This window comes from Plectropomus leopardus, chromosome 6, assembly GCF_008729295.1.
Source record: "Plectropomus leopardus isolate mb chromosome 6, YSFRI_Pleo_2.0, whole genome shotgun sequence".
Classification (NCBI taxonomy): Eukaryota; Metazoa; Chordata; class Actinopteri; order Perciformes; family Serranidae; genus Plectropomus; species Plectropomus leopardus.
The window spans coordinates 17,718,428-17,742,849 of record NC_056468.1 but is presented as its reverse complement, the minus strand read 5'-3'; the positions used below and the strand labels follow the sequence as shown (position 1 = coordinate 17,742,849).

The following is a 24,422-nucleotide window of genomic DNA, read 5'->3' as shown; positions in this document are numbered from 1 at the left end:
GATTAGACATGCAACTCGTTTGCCAATTGTTAACTTGTTTAGTATGTGACATAATAGGTAAACTAGAAGAGGGTCCAATAGCAACTAGCTGAAAGGACGCACATTGCCACCTACCTCGGCGGAGTCAGACATACTTTGGTCAATAAATCAATTCTCCCCCAGTACTTGTATCCTGGGACAAGGACAGTAGTACAATTAAATGGCCTAATTGAGCTATAACCATAGCTCTACTTCACTGTGAATGTAAACATACTGTCGCAGCACAGAGTGTACTCGGGGCACACACAGAGCAGTAAAACATCAGGCACTTTGAAAGTGAAACTTAACCATTCATTCTGCTGGGTCTTAAAGTTTGCATTCACTCACAAACAGCCGCTCCTCTCATCCAGCGATGTGATCAGATTAGACGAGAACAGACCGACAGATCAATTATCGACAAGTGGCAAACTGCTGCTGAGGAAAAGAGACCTTATGGAGAGCTCCTGCCTGCGCTTAATGAATTTAGAAAGGGATACAGAATGATACAAAAGAAAAAGAAAAAAATATTAATGAATTAAGATTAATTTGTCATCAGCTACTGGCACACATTCACTTTCATTCTGTGGGAAACACTGTATCAGGTCCTACATACTGATACATGAATTGAAACTGATAAAACTGCACAACACTTATAAGAGTTTTCATCCCTGAGGCGCTGAAGGCACTTTAAATAACCCACTGGGGAATGTTAATAGTTTCCTCTGCTGTGTTTGTCGCCTAATCAAAAAGTAGAACATGACAACCACTTGACAAAATTCTCTAAAATTTATTTCTGTATATAAATCTCTTTATTCCCATAGAACAGAAAATTTTGTTTGTTTATCACGACTATTTATCACCACTTGGAGATAGAGGGTGAAACCAGAAACAAACCTTCAAAGAGAAACAAATATCTCTGAACAATACCGTCTCGTTTCACAAGTTAACGACAAACTAATCTTTACAAATCTAGAGTAATAAATACTATTAGCAAGAACAAGGCTATAAAAATCTCATTGTAACACACACATACTCACACACACACATACACACACAAATCAAATACATATCAAGGAATGACGAGGATCTGCTCTCTGAATACTGATGGTGTGTAATGTTAGAGCACCTTCTCACATGTTACTGCATGTAAAACACCTGGGCAGAAATATAAAAACTGCGTTATTACACAAAAATAAACCAATATCTCCGCTTGCATAATAGGTGCCACAAAAGTTTCTTTACAGGGAAGTAATGCTGCTCAAATCTGCAGGGAAATGTATTTAACCCAATCTTGTCAAAGTAATTATTGGAGAAATGCTGCATGGACATGAGGGAAGCATTTAGTTTCAAAATAAAGAGATTAAAAAAATGTTTGAGTCGGTGCAGCAACATTATCATGTTTACAGCACTGTGTTTTTTTATGTTTGCTGAGCAATCCTCGCATGTCAAGGATCAACGCTGGACTCATGAATAATTCAGAAACAAACAAAAATGGGCCAACACACACGCGCACATGAAACATGCTGCGCTCCAGCTCTGACTGGTCAGCTGGGGATAAAAGAGAGGCGTGTGCTCATTGGCCTGCTCAAAGAGAACGGAGAAAGCTGATTGGTCAGCTGGGGGTGACTGAGAGGACAGCGGTGACAGCTGCATGACGCTGAGTTGTGCATTTACCCAGAATGCAGCGGAAACAGTGTTTACAGGTCCTTCAGCCTGTAGCGTGGTCTAAACAAACTGTTTATTTCTATGGTGCAGCGCCTGCAGCTACTACTGCCTGTCTCATTGGAAATTAACTCATAGCATCCTTGAGCTGAGCTGACATAGACTTTACATACACACGTGCACACGCACGCGCACACACACACACACACACACACACACACACACACACACACACACACACACACACACACACACACACACAGACAACTCATGCCTTTCCTCCTTCACTGAGACTGAGCATGGAGCTGTGCTTTGCTCCACTAAAGAGAAAAAACGTCTCCCTCAGGCTCTGCTGTGAGAGCTGAGATTATTTTGGTCAGTAAATGTTACTGCCTGTCTGACAGTGGGTCACAATTTACATCCTTCACAATGCAGAGAGCGGGAGTCATTGAGAGGGAAACAGCCTAGTGCTGCCACGGTCCGGCCTTAATGGGGCTCACAGTGCAAACAGTTAGGTGACACCAGTCTTTGGGTTGTGGAGAGACAATAAAATACGACTTTGATTGTGCTGCTCAGACTTTTTTTTTTTTTTTTTGGAGCTTCATGGATGTCCAGGTCCAGTTTTCTATCAATCCACAGCTCCATCCAGCACAGGGGAAAAACATGACGAACAGATGAGACCTCTTCACACGTTACAAAATCACACTTTTCACAATTATTTTACAAAGGTAATATCATATTTAGTCGGAACGCAGCACAGCATCACTGTCCACTTATCAGTCTGTCAGGTACATCCTCTGGTTCAGTTAGGAGGCTGCACTCCATTCTGGGACGCCACACCTGATGTGTGTGTGCGTCTCGAGTGTGTGGTAGAGAGGGGGAGACAGGTTGGGTGTGTAGCGAGGATACTCTCTGAGAGGGGGGCTGAGCTGCCTGCTGTGAATGTTTTGCGAGCTCTGAGACGGAGGTCCCGAGCTCTGGTTCTGATAGGGGTCGTGGGTGATGTGTTCACCCAACGGCGGAGAGCTCTGGTGAGCTATAGCGCTGAGTCGGGAGCCCTGTGGGCTGGAGCTGTAGGGAGGATGAGGGGTGTAAGGCGGGTAGGATTCCATGGGGGTCATGGCAGAGGGGAGCGGGCAGGTGTATGACCAGGATGCACAGTTGAGCTCATCCAGTCTGGGCTCCGAGCCGGCAAACATGCACGCCTGGCGCTGTCCCATGTCTGAGCTGTAGGGGGAGTCAGTGAGTGGGTTGTTGGATAAACCGGGTGGAGGAGGAGGATAGGAGGAGGGGTGGTAGTAAGACTCGCCCTCACTTGGAGAGCTACCGGGGAAGGGTTTCTTGTACGGGTGCTGGCGGTTTCCTGAAGAGCAGTTCTCCTCCACTAAAGAGAGAGACGGAGAGAGAGAAAATACTGTGATGATTTTCCATTCGACATTATGACAAGCAAGAACCAGGAGAGTTTTAGATGAGAATTTCCAAGTTCCCACATCAGACAGTATAAAAAGCTAACAAGAACAAAATGAAGAAATGGAGAGACGCTGAATAAGTTTGGCTACTTTTACAATACGTATGACATTAACTGAAATACAAACATGATGCCAGGGTTAAAGTGCAACTGAAAATAACTTAAAACACTGTTAATGCTTTTTTTATTTCTTGAGACGTAAAAATGGTCTTTAAATATGTAGGACCCCTAACTATTAATTATTTTTCAGAAGCTAAACACAGCGGGCAAAGTGAAGCTGTGCGAAGGAAGACACTCTGCTGTCAGTAAGGCAAGACCATTTTGCATTTTAACAATACAACACAATGCCATGGAATCATTTGTATTTATTTAGAAACCCCTGGTATAGACTATACTTATCATCAATGCAGACCATTCTTTAAAGTATCATAGTTCAGAATATATCTTTCTGTCTTTCTTTATTTTTTCTTTTTTTTTTAAATCAAGTGGTCGCATCAGCCCGAGAGCACAAATTACTTGTCACCCATGACAAGTAAGTTAAATGAACCCCAAATTATGCTTCTCAGTTTGTGTTTAGTTGCAGCCTTACAAAATGTTTTTGGAATGTAAATATTTAGTATTTTAAGCCTCATTTCATTTTTTTTTTTCTCGCAAGTCTCTCCTCTAGCAAAGTGCAGAAGTAGCTCCACAGCTATTGTCACAGATTTTCTTTTAGCCGTTGATTAATGAGACTGAATGAACCCATGCAAGCATGTGTAAAAGACCAGACATGAAAATTACTTATTAATTCACTCATTCAGCTACTGCTTGAGTAAATCTGATCCCAATTACACACAGTTTGCAAACACAGACTGAATGACACTCACAGCACAAATTAATGTAAATCTGTTTTTAGGTCCATTTGCTTTTTCCCAAGCAGCCATTGAAGTCCATTCATTTCCTGGCTGTAATTTAACTGATAAAAATATGGATAATAAAATAACATTTTAAGTCTCAAACCTTTACACTGACTGCCTTAAAGTATGGAAATCAATCTTAAAACGTATGCAAACTTCAGATGATAGTCAGCAATAATGTTATGTTTATTTGTACTCTATAGGCCAAAACATGCAAAACCACTGGAATGGTCTGTTATCTGTTATTTTGTAAGTAACCACAAACAAAATCTTAATTGCTATGACATTTACACAAAGCTGTTTAAAAAAAAAAAAAAAAAAAAAAAAAAATAGAATTATTACTTAGTTTGATTTCACTTTATCAGAAAAAAACTTACATTTGTCTTGCATCTGAGGATATCAACAGTTTCACATAAATGCACATAATACAAAATTACAAAAAACACATAAATACAAAATAATAACATTTTGGCACAGAACCACAAGAATGAATGGTTTCGGGGCAGCTAAAGTGATATTTACTTAATTGGAATATGGTAACATAAGGGGTTCCTAATACTTTTTAAAGTTTGTAAAGTACACAATTACTGCCTCTATTACAAAAAGTATTACAACAATTCAACAAAAATAAATAGGTCAAATCTGCACTCAGTGGGTTAACTGATTTCTTTCTGTTTATGCAGCTTGAGATAAGCACTAATTTTCATTTACACAGTGTACTGACGGCACAGCTTCCTCCTACCTTTCCTCTTGGTGCAGTGGTAGACCTGCGGCTGCTGGCCGTGCTGCAGGTGTGGATGAGGCAGGGTGTAGTGTGCAGGAGGGGCCCTCAGGAGCTCCTGGGGACTGTTGCTACTCAAGCCGTTCTCACAGCTGTAGGGGGATCCGGCAGCTTCAGGGGAACCCTGCAGACCCCGACCCTCCCCACTGAAGGGACTCCCAGTGGAGCAGGCTCTCTGACGGACAGCACTGCGAGGGACCACAGGGTAGTCCTTACTGAAACAGAGAGAGAGGAGGATTGAGAATTATATCAGAAGTAAAACATTTTAATCTGATATTGTTACGGCCTCAGGTGTGCTGAACAAAATGACCTCCTCTGACTCTGTGCAGGTATTTCTGTTACATTAACTTCTGCCTGGTTGTACTATTGAAGGTCTTATGTTTTTTTTCTTCCCTTTCTTTCAAGTCTACTTAGCCGTTCTCCATCCTTTCAGCTCTGATCTCTCTCTGCACACACTGCCCTCTTGGTGAACTCTGTGGTATGTAGGGGACAGCGGGCCACATCTCCCTGACCCTCGCTGAGAGAGTGACACACACTTGTGCACGCACACACACACACACACACACACACACACACACACAGAGAGTCAGTCCTGTTGTGAGATAATACGCCGCTCTAAAAATAAACATCCATCCGTGTGTCACTTCAGATAGACTCTCCTCTCCTCTGCTCTCCTTTAGTCTCCACCAACCGCAGCAGCACAATAACACAGGGGTGCTGCACTCAATACCACCCTCTCCTTCCTCTCCCTCCCCTCTGTAACAGCCTCTCCCATTGGCCTATTAAAATCTCTAAACTGCCTGCCACAACAGAGCTTGAACGGAGATTAGATCAACACGCAAACAGACACCATGTACCCAGGGCCATCAGCTGATCAGCGGTGACAGTCTAATAGACCAGCAGCAACGTGATATCATCTATCTATCAATGCAGGGGCTGACGCTCGGCGGGTCGTGTTTGTGCTGCACGCTCTGGTTGAGGTTTCAGGCTAAGATCAACCTTCAGGTGACAATGACTCTCACACGCACACAAACACACATACACTCGTGTCTTGGACCATATGTGCCCCATCATATCAACCCTCAGAGGGAAGAGTAGGTTTTGTTTCCTATGAATGCTCACAAGCACACACATATCAACAAAGCTGTACTCACCCTTGCAGCTTGGCCATGCGGTGCAACTCATTGTCGTCACTGCCTCTGAAGCCCTTTGCAAAGGGATTATTCTCGATCTTCAGCTGCGTAATCTGAGCACAAAACACAGAAAATCAGCTCAGACACACATGCCTTACACCACAGGACAAACTGCACAGCACAGGCCCGAACAAACACACACAGTTTCATACCGTAACACAAAGACACATTCAGTTTTTAAACCATTCTTTTCATTGACTGAAAGTCAATGGTTTACTATTAGTGAGAGGCCCTGCAGATGTTAAGCGCAGCATCGCTGCAGCTCTGCAGGGCCAACATTCCTCAGCCGCTGACGTTCCTCATGGAGCGGACAGTATCCTCGCCAGCTGACACAGAATAAACTGTTTACCCAAACAGTCGCCAGGTTTAAGGATTTCGGGCCAAAGCTTTTAGAGGTCTAAAGCTGCAAGCTTTGATGTTTAAGTCTTCAAACTTTTCTCAGTGATGTCATGGAGGGGAACCTTTGCGCAGTGTGTCCATCACGCAGCAGGCGAGTCAACTGGAGAACTGACACCAGCTCGGGTCCAAACAAACTTTGAAGTGCTGATAATACTGATAGCCTCCACCAAACTACTGGCTCAATAATTTTTATTTTATACAAGAGCGTTGGGATTAACAGTGCAATGTCATTGGTATTTGTTATTGCATGTATGATGGAAATATAAAGTTAAAGGTTTATCTTTTATTTTGCACAATAACTGTGTTTTATTACACAAATTGTAGTAACAGTAATAGCTCAGAAAAGTGAAAGTAATGTATAACACTCACAAATAATTTAATGGTATGGTTTAAAATACATGTATTTATTACATAACACGTATTTATTTATATATATTTATATACACAGACATAAAAATAGCAAGTTACAACAATTACATTTAACTACTATTAAAACGTATTACCATTAAGTTGATACATAAACTACAAAACATCAGCTGTTCAGTATGAATAAAATAATATTGGAAAAACTTTTCAAACTAAAAACTACATCTTCAACAACACCTGAATTAATTCACACACATTGATGGGTTAAATATTTGTTGCAAATCTATTTTCTTATTTCTTTCTTCCTCTGTTTTCATTCTCATTTTACTTTTTTTATTTTATTTTTTACACTTTTTATTTCTATTGTAATATTTTAACAAAATAATGCATTTTGAAGCTGTAGATTAAAGTGTGCAGAATTAAGGCTTCTACTTTTAGGAGCTAACGAGAAGATACACCATCTAAAAACTATAGCTGAAATTTATCTATTTATGTTATTTATGTTTTGTTATGAAATGTGACCAAATTAAGCCATGTTGTGAAAACTTAACCAGCAGCGCGGCTTAAAGCTTCAGCAATTTGTCTTTCTAGTAGACGCCGAGAAAACTGGATCAGCCAAGATCAAGGGAACGAAACAGGTCATTACAGACCAACACACACACACACACACACACACACACACACACACACACACACACACTTATTTTTGGACATATTTACAAATACTGAGTAGGGCCACATAAACAAAGAGGATACAAATTGACTTTCTGGATACAAAATAAAGACAATAATACAAACAAAGACTAAGTGTGCATGTGAGTGTGTGTGAATGTGGATGAGAGACAACAATTTGAATGTGGTCAGCGACCAGAGGCAAATCTTCATACACTTTTCTAAAGGGTCCCATATATGACAGTAAAACATATCTGATTTGCACACATAAGACTTTGAGATCCATTTCCATAATTGTTATGAGGTAGCCTATAGCTTCAGCCTGTGAAAAAACAGCACACTTCATATTCACATAACACCAAGCGATATCTAAATGTCACTTTTTGTATTGTACTCAATTTTTAAAACCTCCACTCACTAAAAGTTTTACCCAGAAAAGAGATTTTGGTGGCTCCTCTCTAAAGAATATACAATGGGATCTTAGTTTAATTTAGTGTTGTTGGTGCATTGTGTCTTGTGTAAAGCGTACCTTGTGATTCTGGTAGGACGTCACAGCGATGAAGGCCGTCTCAGAGAAGACGTGGGTGCAGAAAGCTGTGTTTTTTGAGCCAAAGCCGTTGTTCTCATCCGCTTTGACAATATGGAGGCGAGGCTGGTATTTGTGCATGGAGTTGAGTATTATCTGCACAGCGGAGAGATTGAGGAGGTGAGACTGACAGAGCTGTCATGTTTCCCACCAGCAGATGCTAGGACCTGGACTACAGGCGGGAGGCCAGGTGGAGGGTAAACGCAACTTATACTGTAAGTTACCCAAATTTCTTGGATGACATAAATCTTTAAAATAGAGATTCATTTATATTAGTAGGCTGAAACTAACGTAAGCCAACAGGATCAAGAAATCTGTATTTTATTTTACAGATGATAGCTAGGATTTTAAAATACAGATGTCATATATCCTGCATGAATAAAAATGATCATTTTACCTCATTCAGTTGACATATGTTTGTGCGATTTGTTTATTTTTTTCCTAAAGGTTTTATTTTCATGTCAATAAATAATAATGTGCTGAGCCAAATTTAGCTGCCACCTTAAAACAAAGTGATCAATGCCTATTAGACAAATTTAATTTAATTTAATTTAATTTAATTTAATTTAATCTGCAACCATTTCCTCTCAGCCACAACCAAATAATACATGGTTATTATATAAGACTATTATATTCCACATCATCTGATATATTGGAAAAGGGACTGAAATTGAAACACTATTCGGTGTAATTCTGCATCAACCTGGCAGACTATTTCATCTGATTTTTGTAGAAATTTAGATTTAAGTACTTATTGAAAGTTGTATACAGGTTGTGCACTAATGTGACCACTTACAAACATTTTTTATTAATCTTAAATTGTACTAAATTTGGCTTGGAGATACCAGCAATGTAAAACTTTAACAACTCAGTGCATTCTGCCAAACTCTTAAATATTTCCCAGGACACTGGCAACTCCTCAAGTGTTTTTTTATTTAATTGGATCACGAGCTTTTGTGTTTGCGCAGGCAGGGCTGCGAGCACTTTTGTTTATCCAGGGGGGTTCCGTTTAATCGCCAGTGGCGTGTCCGCCGGTGACATACATTAGCTAATGGGCTTTAGAGTCATTGTAATCATTACCTCTAATTTAACGAGCCTAAAAAGATTATGATTGTTTGTTTCAGCGCGCGCACACACACGCACTAAGATGCGCGCGTAAAAACAATACGTGCTCACCTGCCGTATCGGCTCACTGCCTCGTTAGAGTCAGGCCTCAGACTGTTACAGCAGGCTAAGTGGAGCAATGAAAGCGGTGCATGGCGGGAATGAGTCTCTCTGTTGAGTCTAGAGAGGGGTCGCTTTGCCCTCGTGCTGATTTGTGTTGTGTTGTAATGTCTGCTGAATTATATTCGTGAGAGTGAGCTGGTAATGCCTGCCTGGATCTGTGGCCGTACTTTGTCAAACACATCACTCAGTGCTGATTATTAAAGAGCATATTATGGCTATTTGAAATGGACAGTAAACCATTTTCTTTGGGTAATGTATGATTTGTGTCTTACACTGTAAAATCTTACAAACTGATCTTACTTACAATGATCTTGGGAACCAATTGCCTTGATAAAGGAAAGTAAATAACACTATTAATCTTGAGTTAGTTTACTTTATATTGAAGTCTCAAGTTTACTTGAAATTCAGTTGTATTTACTTGATTTTTGTGAAGTTGTTGCAACTTAACAATTAAAAGTGAAATCACCTTGTTCTTTCTGAGTATTTGCAACTTCAGTAAACCAAGTTAGTCCGACTTAACTTAATCATGACAAAGAGGATTTTGCCCCTGATGAAATTAGGAGATCTGCGAGTTGTTTTCTTAACATGTTTAAGAAAATGAAAATATGGTTGACTAGTATGTAACTGTCAGAATAAGTTATTGGCCTATATCACAGTAAACCTGGTTTACTGAATTTGCTACTACTTAGAAAGATTGATTTATATTACATGTGTCATTTTTTTAGGTTGAAACTTCACAAAAATAAGTAAATATAACTAAATTCCAAGTAAACTTAACAATAAGTTAGCATATTAAAATTAATAGTTATATTGAGTCACATTTTTCAAGGCTATTGGTTTCCTAGATTAGTAAAATCAATTTGTCAGGTTTTACAGTGCAGCCTAAGAAATAGGCCCATAACACATTCAAAGGGCAAATGTATGTCTGTAAATTCAAGCAGAAAACAGACCAGGAACATTTTTCTTGCTCTGAAAATATACCCATCAGCCAAATATTACTGGGAAGACAGACTCACATGTCCAAAGGGGTCCAGGTGGTTGTTGGTGAGTTTGAGCTTCTGAAAAGAGACGAGCTGGCGGCTCCAGTGAGCCCCGGTGGCAGGAGAGTCCGGATGGACGTAGAGCCTCCCGGGCATCGCGGGCTCTGCCTTCCCCGTTATTGACCTTTAGAGCAGAAAAAAATGCAGCAGATCAGAAAACGAACAGACATTGACACTCAGTGGGGTCACGGTGGCTTGTGTGACCAGCAGTGCACCGCTCTGCCCGGCGCCCCGTGGTGCAGGAGGCCTGCACTGCCGCCGGCTGCAGAGGGCCTATCTGGTGCTTTAATTAGTCAAACATAAAATGCATCTTGTTTTGCTGCAGTTTACACGGATATCCACATCTGGACCTTAGTTTAGTCGACACAAATAACTCGATCTTCTCCAAAGTTGCTGAAGTATTTTGTGCTTGAGATGTTGAGGTGCCGAGCCTGGAAATAGTTTCTGGAAAACGCTTCAAATCACCAAAAAGCTGACACAACAAAGACCACAAATACCCGAGAAAGGTGCAGATTTTACCTGGGAACTACTGAGCGGAGGAGCAGACACCAAATATAGAGCCAGCTTGTCTGAGAGGAGCTTTTCGTTCTGCACATTAATGTTTAATCAGTGTGTTGGGCCCTCACATCTTTGTTTACGTGTCATGTTTACGCCACAAACAAACAAATAAAAGCCGAAAATAGTCGAATTAGCGGGGGATGTGAGAACCATTAAACCAAAGAATAACGGCTTCTAAACATATATTATTTGTGATTCATGTAGCCAAAATGCAGTGTGACTGCGTGTAGGTCTGTGCGTCTGCAACGCGTAAAGGTCAAAAGACGTGACCTGGCAAAAATTCAAAATAGAATAACTTGACAGAAAAAAAGAAGCATAAACAGATGTGCAGCCTCAAATCACCCACGCACATATTATCACAACTTTATCACTTAAAAATGCCTAAAGGCCAGCACCGACTCGCTTTATAAACACCGCTCGACTCCATTATACACTCTGAGCTGGGACTGTGTATCCACAGACTCCTGTTTCCGGCTCGTTACATTGTAAGAGCCAAGTGTCTGATGCTCTGAGGAGGCAGAGGATTGACGGATCTCACTGAGGAGTCCGTGCCATGTTCGGATTTCCCCCTCAGCAGCACAACAACAGTTGAATGGGAGACTTTAATCCGGTCTGTGCCGTCTGTCCGCCCGGTGAACCCTTCATACTCTGATTTAACCGGCGGGCAGACACGGGGGGAAACACGGGGAATTAGGCCAACCCAGTCTGCAAGAAGGAGCCGGCGACCTTTAGAGGCAGGGATGGAGTGGAGGGCACAACATGGTTTACACGGACTCTTTTTCTACAGAGGTTATAGGCTGAGGTTTTTTATGTAAAATTCGTAATGGCCCATACACCAGAGGATATAATTTGTTAATTAATTTTTAAAGTAGGAATTTATTTATTCATATATATTTTTTTATTTAGAGTAGTGGTGGTTATATCGTTTTATGCACTGCTCACTCGGTAAACGCTGTTAAAAAGGTTAGGCTATTTCATTAATAAACAATGCGGTCTACCTGCGCACTGGCACACGGGAATGGATGCATTTTTGATTATTTTGGCCTGCACCACTCAGAAGTTTTTCGGAGGTAATCCAAGTTTACATTTTTTCCATTATACATGTATAAGAGTTGCAATATACGAACCATTTATTGTCTGCAAATTTGTAGCGATGGTCGTCTCCTGGCACGATGTCCATCAACAGTATGTACTTGGTTTTTGGGTTCAGTCCTGTGACCTTCACCTTATAACTGGGGAACATCCTCCTGCATTAAAGAAATTTTAAAAAAAAAATTAAAAATCCTCTTCCAACACAGACAAATTTAAATGATAAAATACCTGGAGTAAGGTAGCCCAAAAATAAACAGCCAATCTCTTCTAAGACTAAACGTCCCCCGAGGCCTTATGTCATTCACAGAGTACAGTGTGTCCCAGACATATTGCGGTTCATAAAAATCTCTTATTCACTCAACTAAATAATACATGGCTTTATATAAATACGATAACTTAAATACACCCAAAGTCAAATACCTATAGATCATTATTTTGTCTCTTACCTTCCAGCTTTGGTGATGATCATTTCAGTTCCTACTTCATCAAACTTTGTCCAAAGTTCCCTGTCGTGCAGGAAAACTTTGATTCCCTCCATCCCCTGCAGAAAAATATAAACAGTGCACACTTCAACCGAAGAGGGAGTCTTCTGGATGTTAAATTAAAGCAGGACACGGGGCCAAAATGTTAACACCAATTTTCAATTTGTTTTTCTAAATTATTAATCTAGTATGTAGTAAAGGGATTCAAATTCATTTTGAAATTATTCCAAGGTGAACAATTAGTCCCTAAGTGAATATTTTGTCACTGATGTGCGGTCCATGATGCATAAGCTTTTATTTATTTATGTATTTATTGAGCGAATAACGCAGAAACTTCTGGATTACGTTATCTGACATCTACACATAGCCTAAAAGTCTAATCAATATTTACATTCTGATCCGCGGTACAGGCCGGTAGCTGCTGGCTGGGCGCTGTCTGCGGCGAAGCTGGTGAGTTTAAGGTGTAGCTAGGATTTTCATGTTTGGTGTCTTTTGGGGAGTCCATGCAGTCAGAGTCCGGACGCTCTGCAAGGCCAAACTGGTCCCCGCCGTTTGCCATGTCCCACTGAGAGAGAGAGAGAGAGAGAGACGCGCGCGCACACACACACACACACACACACACACACACACACACACACACACACAGGTTATTTATTCATTCAATTTGGCTGGCGTGGGTCACACACTGCTTGTCAGTAACATTTGAATTCATAGTTATTGACCTACAATGAATATGATTCGACGCATGTATGTTTGGGGAAACTAAGGTCAGTCTCACCTAAACTCAGACCTATTAGGCCTATTAACATTATTTGGATTTTTTTTTGCAACCAACAGGAAAAGCACCAATGTTCTATGTAAAAACTATGACAATAAGCGACACAAACTGTCGGACCGTTGTAGAGGGGCTATTTTTGTTAAAAGCTACACAAATAAGAGGTTAAAAATTTGCCCTGTATTATCCTACCTATGCACACTGTGGTGAAAAATACAATACAAGATACAGATAATTACTGAGGCGACACTACATTACACTGACTTACACCGTAACTGATCCAATAATCACAGGCTTTCACTTAAGTGTGCATGAACTTTGACATTGTTTTAAGGTGGATATATATCTTTGTATTGATCGTGCATATTTGTGCAACATTAACAATCCAAATGGTAGACTCTGTTATAGTGGGAACATAATTTGCATTAATATCCATATTTTCTATGTTAACCAATGCATGAAAATAACTGGAGCTTGGAGATCCACAGTGTGTTAACAGCTGAAGTGTGTTTAACTCCAGCCTACATGATGTATAAAAATGGAAGCAGCTCTTAAAGTGCATATCAAATAAGCCAACCACAGCCTGTGTCTGACCCGTGTGTGTGTGTGTGTGTGTGTGTGTGTATGCGTATGTGTGTTTTGGATGGTCTCCCCGAGGGCCTTTACCTCAAACGCACTGCTCTGCTCTCCCTGCAGAAAACACGCTCATCCTGCTCCTGCGCGCTCTGCAGCCTGCTCGTGTTTTGCTGTTTTAGCTTGCTTTGATTTCCACGAAACTATTTTTTGAAAAATCCAACTGGCCAAATGTCGAGGTTTCTCAAAGATCCACCATGCTCCCCGTGAAGCAGCTCCGAAATACCACCGCGTTGTTTCTCGCTCCGTTGTTCGTTGTCCCTGCGCTCAGACCTCGGCTCGTGCGCTCCGCTGCCTTCCCGTCACCGCCGGCTGCAGAGGCACAGATCCGTTCAAAGCGGATGTAATTTCTTCCTCATTTATATCGCTGCTCTCTCTTTATTGCCCTCGCGGACTCGGTGGCAGCCCCGATCTAAACCCCGCTCATCAGATCCTTCATTACAAATGGAGTCAAGTCCGCCTCGGACACTCTGCCCTCCCCCTTCTGCCTTTCCTGCGCTCCCATAGGTCTGCACGGTGCATCGGTATCTGCAGCCCAAATCACGGCTGTGACACTGGCCAATCACACGCACACAAACTCACACGCGCGCCTACACAGCGCACACACAAAAACGTGGACCTACACACACGCACGCGCACTCGGTTGAGGCTGATTTATTTTTTAAAGCATTTTTATCAGTTCTCACAATGTGTATTCGTCGCTGTGAAAATAAATATTTTATACTACGGCTGTCTAATTTGATTTTACATCTCTCGCTCACACACGCACACAAACACACACACACACACACACACACACACACACACACACACACAAACTCAACATGATTAAGTTCTTTACCTGAAAAAAAAATCAGAGTTATCTATTTAAGTGTACTGATTAATCAGATAAACTTGCTATTGTTAAATCAGAGAAAGTTGGAATATTTCACACTTGCTTTAGCCTAATTGGGCCTAATTGATGACCGCTGCTTTGTGCTGAAGATAAAGACAAAAATGTATTTATTTATCAATTATTTAGGCTATTTATTTACTTGTCTATCTTCACAGGGACAGCGTACAATTAAAAGTAATAGCACAAGAGTTAGCGAGCAGCTTATTTGCATCTGTTGACCCTGAGCAGGTTAAAAAAAATACACAGAACAGCAAGAAGCCTACATTACAGGACAATACATAAAAGTCCATCAATAAAAACTTTCCACTACATAAAACAACAAAAAAGACCACTGATGTGAACATTACATAACATTAAACAACAGAAACGCTGGAAGAGATATTTTTTTAACCCAAATTTTGAGGCCTAAATAATGTCCAACATAAAGAATAAGTCTGATAACAAGTGACAGAATTTATTTTACCTGCTGGTCCAGGGCACGCACTAAAAATTAAATAGACCCAATAAGTTAATCATGTCGGTGTCTTAAAATATTGAGAAAAAAACACAAATAAAACTTGTTACTATAACACAACAAATGTGATGACGGTTTAGTTTGTGCATTTCCTGAAATGATAAAAAAAAAAAACCCACAGGCCTAATTCTCACATAGGAAACACACACACACACACACACACACACACAGAGTCTGATAGTAGAGTGCAGATACGCAGGAGGCCTAGCAGTAGCAACAGTAGTCGCAGCGGGTTCACGCGAGCGCGCATCACTTTGATTGGATTACTGTAGATCCTGATAACCGGAGGCATCCAGAGTTGAAAGTTGAAGGGGTCAGTGCGAGGTCAACACGCTGGATCTTCATTTCTACCGATTTCTACCGCTGTGTCCTCGCGTTGCCCCTCCACCCCACTCACCCCTTGACCACAGCGTGCTTTTTCAGAGTGTCTGCGGACAGATTTAACCATCATTGCACCAGTCGCTAGTTCATTTGTATTTAATTTACACGTCAGGTTCGTGGTGTTGACTTTATCTCTACTATAATGGCATGTGTCGAGATTTATAGGGAGTATGCATGTTGTGACATCACCAGCTGAACAAAATACTGTTTCCTATGGATATAGCTATTTAATTTGAATATATGTTAAAACGGAAGTAGGCTACAACATCAATGTAAACAATATGAAAATAAATACTGCATCAAAATTAAATGTTACAGCCTGATGAGATTTCTCGTGCGTAAATGTGCACGTTTTTACGCATCTGCACGTACCCATCTTTTGTTTCAAAATTGCAATCATAACTGCAAGCTCTTACCGTGTTTAAATATCAAATTCCCCGGTGACAGACCTCCGGTTAGCTCGGTGCACAGCCTCTCCTGCACAAGCTGGTGCTGCAGTGAAAGCGCGCTGCCACAGGGAGAGACTGGATCACTGCCCGGTTTGTGTATGTATGTATATGTGTGTGTGTGTGTGTGTGTATGTGTGTGTGTGTGTGTGTGTGTGTGTGTGTGTGTGTGTGCGTGGGGGGCCAACAAGTTTCCGATCTGCTGTGTTATCAATAAGCTTATTAATTAATTTATTAATTTATTATTATTTGTACAGACGTATGCGGTGTCTGTACCGTTTTTGAGATTTCTTCAGCTCACACACTCCGCGGGTGAAAGTATACAAAATGAATTATTTAGCCTACTGTCCTTCCGATTCTGAGTTCATAATAAAAAAGTCGCATATAAGAATTTAAGCGACAAGAAAGACTTGATTTGGGAAAGGGCTTTTTACGAATACAAACAATGAGAGAATTAACAGTTTAATTGTCGTTTAGACCTAGTCTGGACTTGTGCTGCCATGTGGAAAAGGATAACCCTGAAATATGTCTATAACATTTATTTTGTTTACAGTGGAATTCTGTTTGAGCCTTATTGTAAACCCTCAGGGTAATTATTTGACTTTGCAGCCGTAGGAAGAAATAAACACACTTTAAAAATGTAAAAACAGACCCAAATATGTTTTATATAAAGAGAGACTACTTTTTCATTTTTGAAATAAAAAAATGTGTTACATTAAAAAGCAAAATTGACAGATTCAGGGGTATTTAACACACATTTGTCTGAACGAACTTTTCTTGATACGCTAATTATCAGTCTCTATTTTATTATTGATAATTTAAATTCCAAACAGATGCCATAGACATAGGTGTTCACTTATCGGTTGCCACAGGGTTACTATACATTGTAAAAATATAAATTAATTTCGGAGGATTATACGTTAAAACAATATTATTTAAAAGAAAACGTTTAAGTGGACATACTCCAACAAATAAGAATGTAACAAATAAAAATGAATGATTTTAGCAAAATTCATTCGTCTGTTTTTTTGAGCCTTCAAACACAACAGATTATGACAGAAAGGGGGCTGGATCATTTATATTGAAAATGAAATTAAAATAATTTTGTGTGGGAGATATGTAAATTCATAAAATGCAATATTGCAGACAAGTTCTGTGAAACTTCGTCTGTTGCAGGCAACACTTACAGATTCGATAACTAATCACAACAGTAGGACTAATATAAATAATAAAATCTATACCGTGTAGAACTGAAAGCCACACAGTGCAGTTTATATTCTGTCATTGTTTTCACGCGCAATTTTTTTACTGATTGATTTTTTTTAGCCACGTTTTGAAACTTTTTTTTTCCAAAATCGCTTCTGCCTCAAAATGTCAAAATATATTGACGATAAAAATAAATGATCTTAGAAAAATAAGCTTTATCCCTCAGATGTAAGCCCCTGGAATATATTAACCAATCAACAAAGTCTTAATAAATTATATAGACTTTAATTGTAGTTTAAATAACTGTCCATAGAACTTTCATAATTTATGTGTCAAAATCTGATAGTAAATATTTTTATTCACCTTTATATCTGATTGCATGGTATTGTCCCTAAATTATATGAAAATTTTCTTTCTAAAATTAGGTATTTACTTTTTTTTTTATACAGCAGCATCCTATTGGATATGATGTTAACACACATAGGCTACACTGCAGGCAGTGCTTGGTTATGGTTACATTTATATAAAACAATTTTTGTTATTTAAATCTTTAAAAATAGAGTAATTGATATAATGTGCAAACTGGGTATAAACTTTTGTACTATAACTCTGCATATGGTCTTCAGTTGGTTGGTCTGCGCAGAAGAAAAGTGAGAGGCGAAGGTTTCAATAATACCTGAAATGAGGTGGTGGTGGCGGCTGGACGGCTCATTATTGTCCCATAGTGGCTTCAGCTGACTGGATCCTCTGTTCTCTGTCTGGAGGAAGTGGTGACGGGGTCCCAGACCTCCTGCACTCAGCAGGTCTGTCTCACACACCTTCAGCCCGGCCGGAGTGAGTGTGTGCGTGTATGTGTGGCATTAGAGGGCAAGGTCAACCCATTTCTCTGCAAACAATCACATCACACAGGGCAAAATACATTCCAACCCCCCCTCAGCCTCCAGTTTGTAAGGTGGTCTGATGTGGGAACAGAGGAGGGTGGGGGGTTTGGCAACGGTCCAGACGGGGCCTCAGAATCCAGATGAAGGAAAACCTGGTCCACATTAATATGACTTCATATTACACATGTTAGCGAGACTCTGCTTTCTGCACAGGCTTACTTAAATGTTACTCTTCTTTGCAGTCAATGTGTTGCTGTAAATGTGCCTTCAGATCAGTTATTAGTTGGGCTTATCTAGTGGCAAGTTATTGAGCTTACATATAAACACTTGAGTGGTCAATGTTGCTCAAAGGTTAAAGAAAGAAAGTAGTGTTACCTCTGTCAGTCAAACCTAAAAATAGTACTAACAAGCTTAAAAGTTGAGGATTTGGGGGCATTTATCGGCTGAAAGTGATATATGATATTCACATCTATGTTTTCAGTACTTTAAAATCACCTATAAATAAGAAATGCTGTGTTTTCCTTACCTTAAAGTGAGCCACTTGTCCTTTCCCGCATACTCCACCATATTGTTTCTACCGTAGCCCAGAGCAGACAAACTAAATACTGGCTCTAGATAGGTCTAGTTGAATTTCACCTAGTTTTCTGCAGCTCAGAAGAATTTTATGCTCAGTAACTTTTTTGCTAGATGCAACTAAATCCCACTAACTTATTTTTTAATAAGTCCAAGTGTTGTGACTGAAAATTAACAGAAGTATTACAGGAATATGAATCACATTTAGATTTATCTTTATTTGATAGGGACGATGCAATTTAACATGGTTCAAATACAGAGTGTGAGACTGATGTATTGTAAAAAGAGTGTATAGCTATTGCTTTTTTCCAGCTCTTGACCCCAATTGGGCTTTTAGCAGTGTTCTTAAAATAGTTTAGTTTTTTAGTTAAAATACTGAGGGTTTTTTGTTGTTGTTGTTGTTGTTGTTGTTGTTTTGAATTAGGTGACTTATAGTCAGAGAAAATCTAAATAAAATCTGACCAAAAAAAAAAAAGAGTTTCAAACATCATAAAATCACAATACACTATGAACATGGAACACACAATAAAATACATATACCAAAATACACATAAGCCTTCTGCAATACACATAAAGTACATTTACCCCCAAACCATCACAACGCATACCCACATTACAAATCTTGCAATACACATACAATACACCAATACTCACATTAATATAATAATATTAGCAGAGTGAGTATTCTTGCAAACTTTTAACATATTGATCAATCAGTTTAATTGTGTCCGCTTAGGGACTGTTCTTTATTTATGAGAGGGCAGGAGTGATGCAAAAAATGGGAGACTTTTTAAATATTTTTTTCAGAGACTGGAGAGAAAGTCACGCTTTTTATTTCAATGTAGGGGAGAAGCGTACAACAGATAACTGTATTTTGTATTCAATTTCAGGATTTAAAACAAAACAAAACAAAAAAAACCAAAACAACCCGCCATTTATCAAAGCCAGAAACTGGAAGAACAAAAACTGACAATGGATTTTGAAATATCCAATGGTCCTTGCACACTTCATGTGCAACAAATGCTTCCATCAGAGAAAAACATTACAAAATGTTAGCTTAAATTAGTGATATTTATCAGAATCACTTAATTCTACACTACACTACAAATGTTGCCCAGAATAAACCAGTTTGCATGACAAGAGTGAAAAAACAAGTTTTTTCAACACCAGGATTTCATTTTCAACTTTTAAGGTAAATCTAATGAACTAATTTATTTTCACTTTTTCACTCAGGGAAGCTCAAGAAAAAATATTTGTAGCTTTGTGTAGGGTCCAAAGAAAGTTGAAAACATAGAAGTCACAGACCAGCTACCACCCTCCTCTGATAAATAAAGAACAGCCCTTTATTGGCATGCATGGGTGAAATCCTCTGAAGAACTCAGTCACTATTACAGCTCCAATCACAGCGCTTTTGTCTGATGGGGGGAAATGCCATTAAAACTAAAAATTAAACTTAAATTCTAACATAATCTTCATGTTTCACAAATAGCCACAGTGTCTTATGCTAGCATTACTAGATTATTCTAGACTACTGAATAATCTATATATCTCAATAGCTCAATATAACTTGACCAAACTTCTCTGCAGCTGAGTGAACACATTCTTGGTTTAATAGCTATGCATACATATTGGTTTTTATATGCATATCTATGGTCAGAAGTGTATATTATTGTGGTATAACAAAGTGAATTTATTCACTCTACATTTCTTTTTAAATTTATTTTGATCTGAGCCCTCAAGTTTTATTTGCCGGGCTTTTATTTTGAAGGGGACATTCTAGTAGGAGGCATAATATCAAGCACAAACGGGAAACCGTGTATTATATGTCGTTTTTCCAGCTGACATGCCATCCTTGATTCAAATTATTTTGTAATATTTTATATTGAAAAAGTGATTGTTAGAAAGCCAGCAGGACTTAATGAGCTCATAGCATCTTCAGCTTCAAGCGAGCTGACACGACACAGTGTGGTGTCTTGCAGCTCCCTCTAGTGGCTTTTCTCTGTAAACAGGGGAGTAAAAACAGTAGGTCAGTAAAAAGCAAAACAAATCAATACACCAAAAGAAACAAACAAAACACACAATAGAGTTGTATTTATCATATTCATATAACCTTTCTGAGATCAAACCATTGAACTAGCAACAAAGCACAATCAACCAGCCATAGGAACGTGCCTATAATTAGGAGCAAAACTCAACAGAGTGTAATGGCATCAGATGGAGGCAGAGAGAGGGCAATCTGGTGCAGAGTCATCCATGTGGGAATATTAACATTTAGGGGAGCAGTCTGCCCTCAGAGCTGCCTGTCACTCACAGGCGTTGAACTGAAGTGCTGTGTGACCTTTACATTATATTTGTGCACAAACAGAAAAATTCAACCTCGGAGGCTTGTTGTGAGTTGCCATTTTCCCTAGACCTTTATTCTCTTCATTGTCTCTCAACCTGTTTGCACATAAAAGCTGTGAAACAGAATTTATGGAGACATGAGAAGCTCACCAGAGAAGTTTATTATGTTTGCGAGAGGTTTTAGATCAGTGTCTCAAAGCCTTACAATTTAATGGGTTTTCAACAGCACTCCTCACAATTTAATGGATTCTTAATAACCTCCCCGCCCCAAAATTAACCAAATGGCAGGAAATTATGTGTGTGATGCAGAAAATGATCTCCAAACTGCCCCGTTTCAATATTCACCTAATATTGAAACAAAACCTGTGTCCTTGCACATGGGCGTTGCAGTGGTTTTTACACTTTTAATTTAGTAAGTAATTTGTGATGTATCTACATTTAAAAAAAAAGTTGAAGTGATTGAAAGACTGAACTTCTTAAAAAATAGCGTTGACTCTCTGAGGCTGTTCTCACAAAGTTTCATTCCCACAGAATAAAAAAAACCCATCAACACCCACTAACATCTGACATCCACCTTTTTAGTGCTATGGGAGTGCATACAATCAACATATACACCCGGGTCAAATGACTCTGCAGTTTTCATGGGTATTTCTTGCCCCTGATTGACATTGGTGGGAACATAAGACCCAGATGGATGCAACAATTTCAGGTCCATAACTGGCAAAATGTGATGACACACCAACAGTAATTACCGTTCATGTCCACCTCCGCAGTGTTAAAACATTGATCCAAATTAGTCTGCATATTTGAAAGAGAGACTGAATAAGAGATATTAGTGGGGCAGGCAGGGCTTGTGGTCAAGGAGGAAGCAGAGTTGCTGTTGGGCGGGCAGGCAGCGGAGCAGACGAATCCAGTAGGAGCAGGCAGCAGGAACAAGGAGGACAGGTGGGGAATTGAAGTACCATCAGAACAATAAAGACCAGCGGCACACAGATGTTTCGCTTGGCGGGAGGCTCTGAAGATGACAAGAGGAACGTCAATCTCTCTCTATGGAGCCAAAACAGTAGAAGACCGCACAGCCAGACGAGAACCAGGAAGTGCACAGGCAAAACTCTTGGTCGGAGAAAGAAGGCTGTTAGGTTTACCGGGGCAGAGACAAGGAGAGGTGGTCAGAGGCGAGCCAAGTTGAGACCAGGAAAAAAGTCCAAGAGTGAGTGCTGGAAGGTCAGGCATGGAAGCGAAGACAATCTTGAAAAGAGTGAGTGGAGTGAGGCTGCTTAAATACTGGCTGGAGATGAAGAGCAGCTGGGAACATCATCAGGTGGAGGTGATGAGGCTGATGAGGGGGGGGGGGGTCCGGTTGAGTGGCCGGGTAGAGAGAGAGGTGGGGGCGGAGTAAGTGGCTTATTTTTAGCGGTTTTACCAGTGTTTGAAAAATCTGCGTGCATGTGCTAATTTCGGTGGGAAAGGTGTATAAATGACCTTTTATGCTGTTGAAGCACCATTGTACACGGTCATGTCTTTCCCCAAGAATGGGAAAATCAAGGTTCCAAAAACGAAAAGAAAGAATGTAAAGGGAAAGAGTGTAAAGAGACTTTTATAAAATAAATAAATACATTTGAAAAATTGTGTAAGAAAACAAGGATCAAGAGAGGAAGGTTGGGGGGGGGGGGGGCACAGATGCCCAGGGCCCCGAATTTTTTTCTACACCCCTGCTCTTCCCTACACCCTCATAATTTCTTCCCTTAAACTTTCATCCCTCTTTTCATCACCACTGCTTCAGTCACATGTTTCTGTTCAGCTTTCTTTCAGTACCTGGAGGACTTCTGTCTTTAACAGGCTGAAAACTCATTTCAACACAGCTGACATTTCACAGGCACTGAGGGCCTTTTATTTTTCTTTTTTACCTACAACACAATTTAAACTGTTCAGTGAAGACATTTTACTCTCGTAGGTCCTGCAGCCATGCAGCTGCACTGCGAGGCAGAGAGGGAAGTGGACGTAGGTCAGGACAGAGTTTAAGGCGTTTTACCTAATGGACCTTTGCACTGGACGTGTGAAACACTTCACTTAACACAACCTAAGGGCACTTGATTGGCATGTGTATGGTGTGCAGGCTTGTGTCTGCATGGTGTGCATGTGGTTAAGGGGCTGTATTAAAGGTCAAATACGTTGGTCCTTACCCTGTGCATGCCTGGCAGTTGGGACATTTGTGTACTTGGGAGAGAAAGCAAAAAACTTCTATCAAAAGCTTATTTGGAAAACTCTTTAGAGTAAGTTTGTACTGCCTTTGGTGTAAGGTGTGGAATGACCCCAGCAGCCACTAGAGGGCAGAGTCAGAGGGCAAAGTCAAACTGAAATGAACCATGAACTTTCAAGTTAGTCAAAAACAACCCAAACAGGACCAATAAAAAGCATCATTTAATGTACAAGAAAGAAAATTAACATGAAACGCAGGCAGACGAGTGCACACAGCTTCAGAAAACGGAAACAGGCGTGAACATGGTACCACATCAATGAAGTTTTGAGGTGAACCTGAGGAGGGCTGAGACTATTGGTGTAACAACACAAAGTATCTGAAGCATCATCTCAGAGGAAGCTGTAATATCTGCTATGACAGCAAAAAAAAAACACAAGTAAAAATAAGAAAAGCAAAGTGCAGAATTACAATTAAATTACCAGAAGTAGTGGCACAGTTTCCCACATAATGCTGGAATAATAAGAAAGTCACATTTACAAAGCTGTCAACCAGCTGATGAGCTGTACTTTGATGCTGGCAATACATTCTACAATAAGTACCATCTAAAAACCGCTGTATTGTTAAAGTACCCTGTTCAAAGCTAAGAGAGGAGTCACAGTTTACTGACATGGATGGATTACTGAGCAGGCCTATCAGGCACAGACCCAGTGTCAGGGCCCCCCCTCACCTTCATTAAAAAAAAAAAAAAAGTCACTCAAAAAGACACAAACCGACCTGGGAGAGAGTCAAAATAACCAGAAAGACACACAAAACGACTACAAAGAGATGCAAAACAGCTGCGAAGAGACACAGAGACTAATAAAAACTATGAAAAGGAGAATAACCACGAGAAAATGACTACAAAGAGTGTGAAGCAATTACAGAGGGACACAAAACTACCACTATAAGACACAAACCAACTACAAAGAGATGCAAAACAGCTGTAAAGACATAGATAAAGACAATGAAAAGGGGAATAACAAAAGAAAAAGTCAACAGAGACTCAAAATAACTAATAAGAGACACAAGATGACTACAAAGAAATTTAAAATTATTAAGAGAAACAAAATTACTACAAAGAGTGTGAAGTAATCAT

General features: G+C 40.0%; 1 protein-coding gene across 3 annotated transcripts; it reads right to left on the bottom strand.

Annotated features, from left to right (window-relative positions):
• Positions 1-848: 848 nt before the first annotated feature.
• tbx5b (T-box transcription factor 5b) lies at positions 849-18,085 on the bottom strand. 3 transcript variants are annotated; one of them, XM_042487473.1, is made up of 9 exons: positions 17,967-18,085; positions 12,832-13,005; positions 12,405-12,499; positions 11,994-12,113; positions 10,285-10,432; positions 7,985-8,137; positions 5,980-6,071; positions 4,787-5,040; positions 849-3,064 (listed from the first exon to the last, which is right to left on the bottom strand). In XM_042487473.1, the coding sequence occupies exons 1-9, from the start codon at positions 18,000-18,002 to the stop codon at positions 2,487-2,489; spliced, it is 1,650 nt and encodes a 549-aa protein (XP_042343407.1). In that variant the 5' UTR covers positions 18,003-18,085; the 3' UTR covers positions 849-2,486. The 3 variants fall into 3 exon arrangements, with proteins under 3 accessions (XP_042343407.1, XP_042343409.1, XP_042343408.1); XM_042487475.1 differs by lacking the exon at positions 17,967-18,085 and adding an exon at positions 16,055-16,084; XM_042487474.1 differs by lacking the exon at positions 17,967-18,085 and adding an exon at positions 13,882-14,262.
• Positions 18,086-24,422: the final 6,337 nt, after the last annotated feature.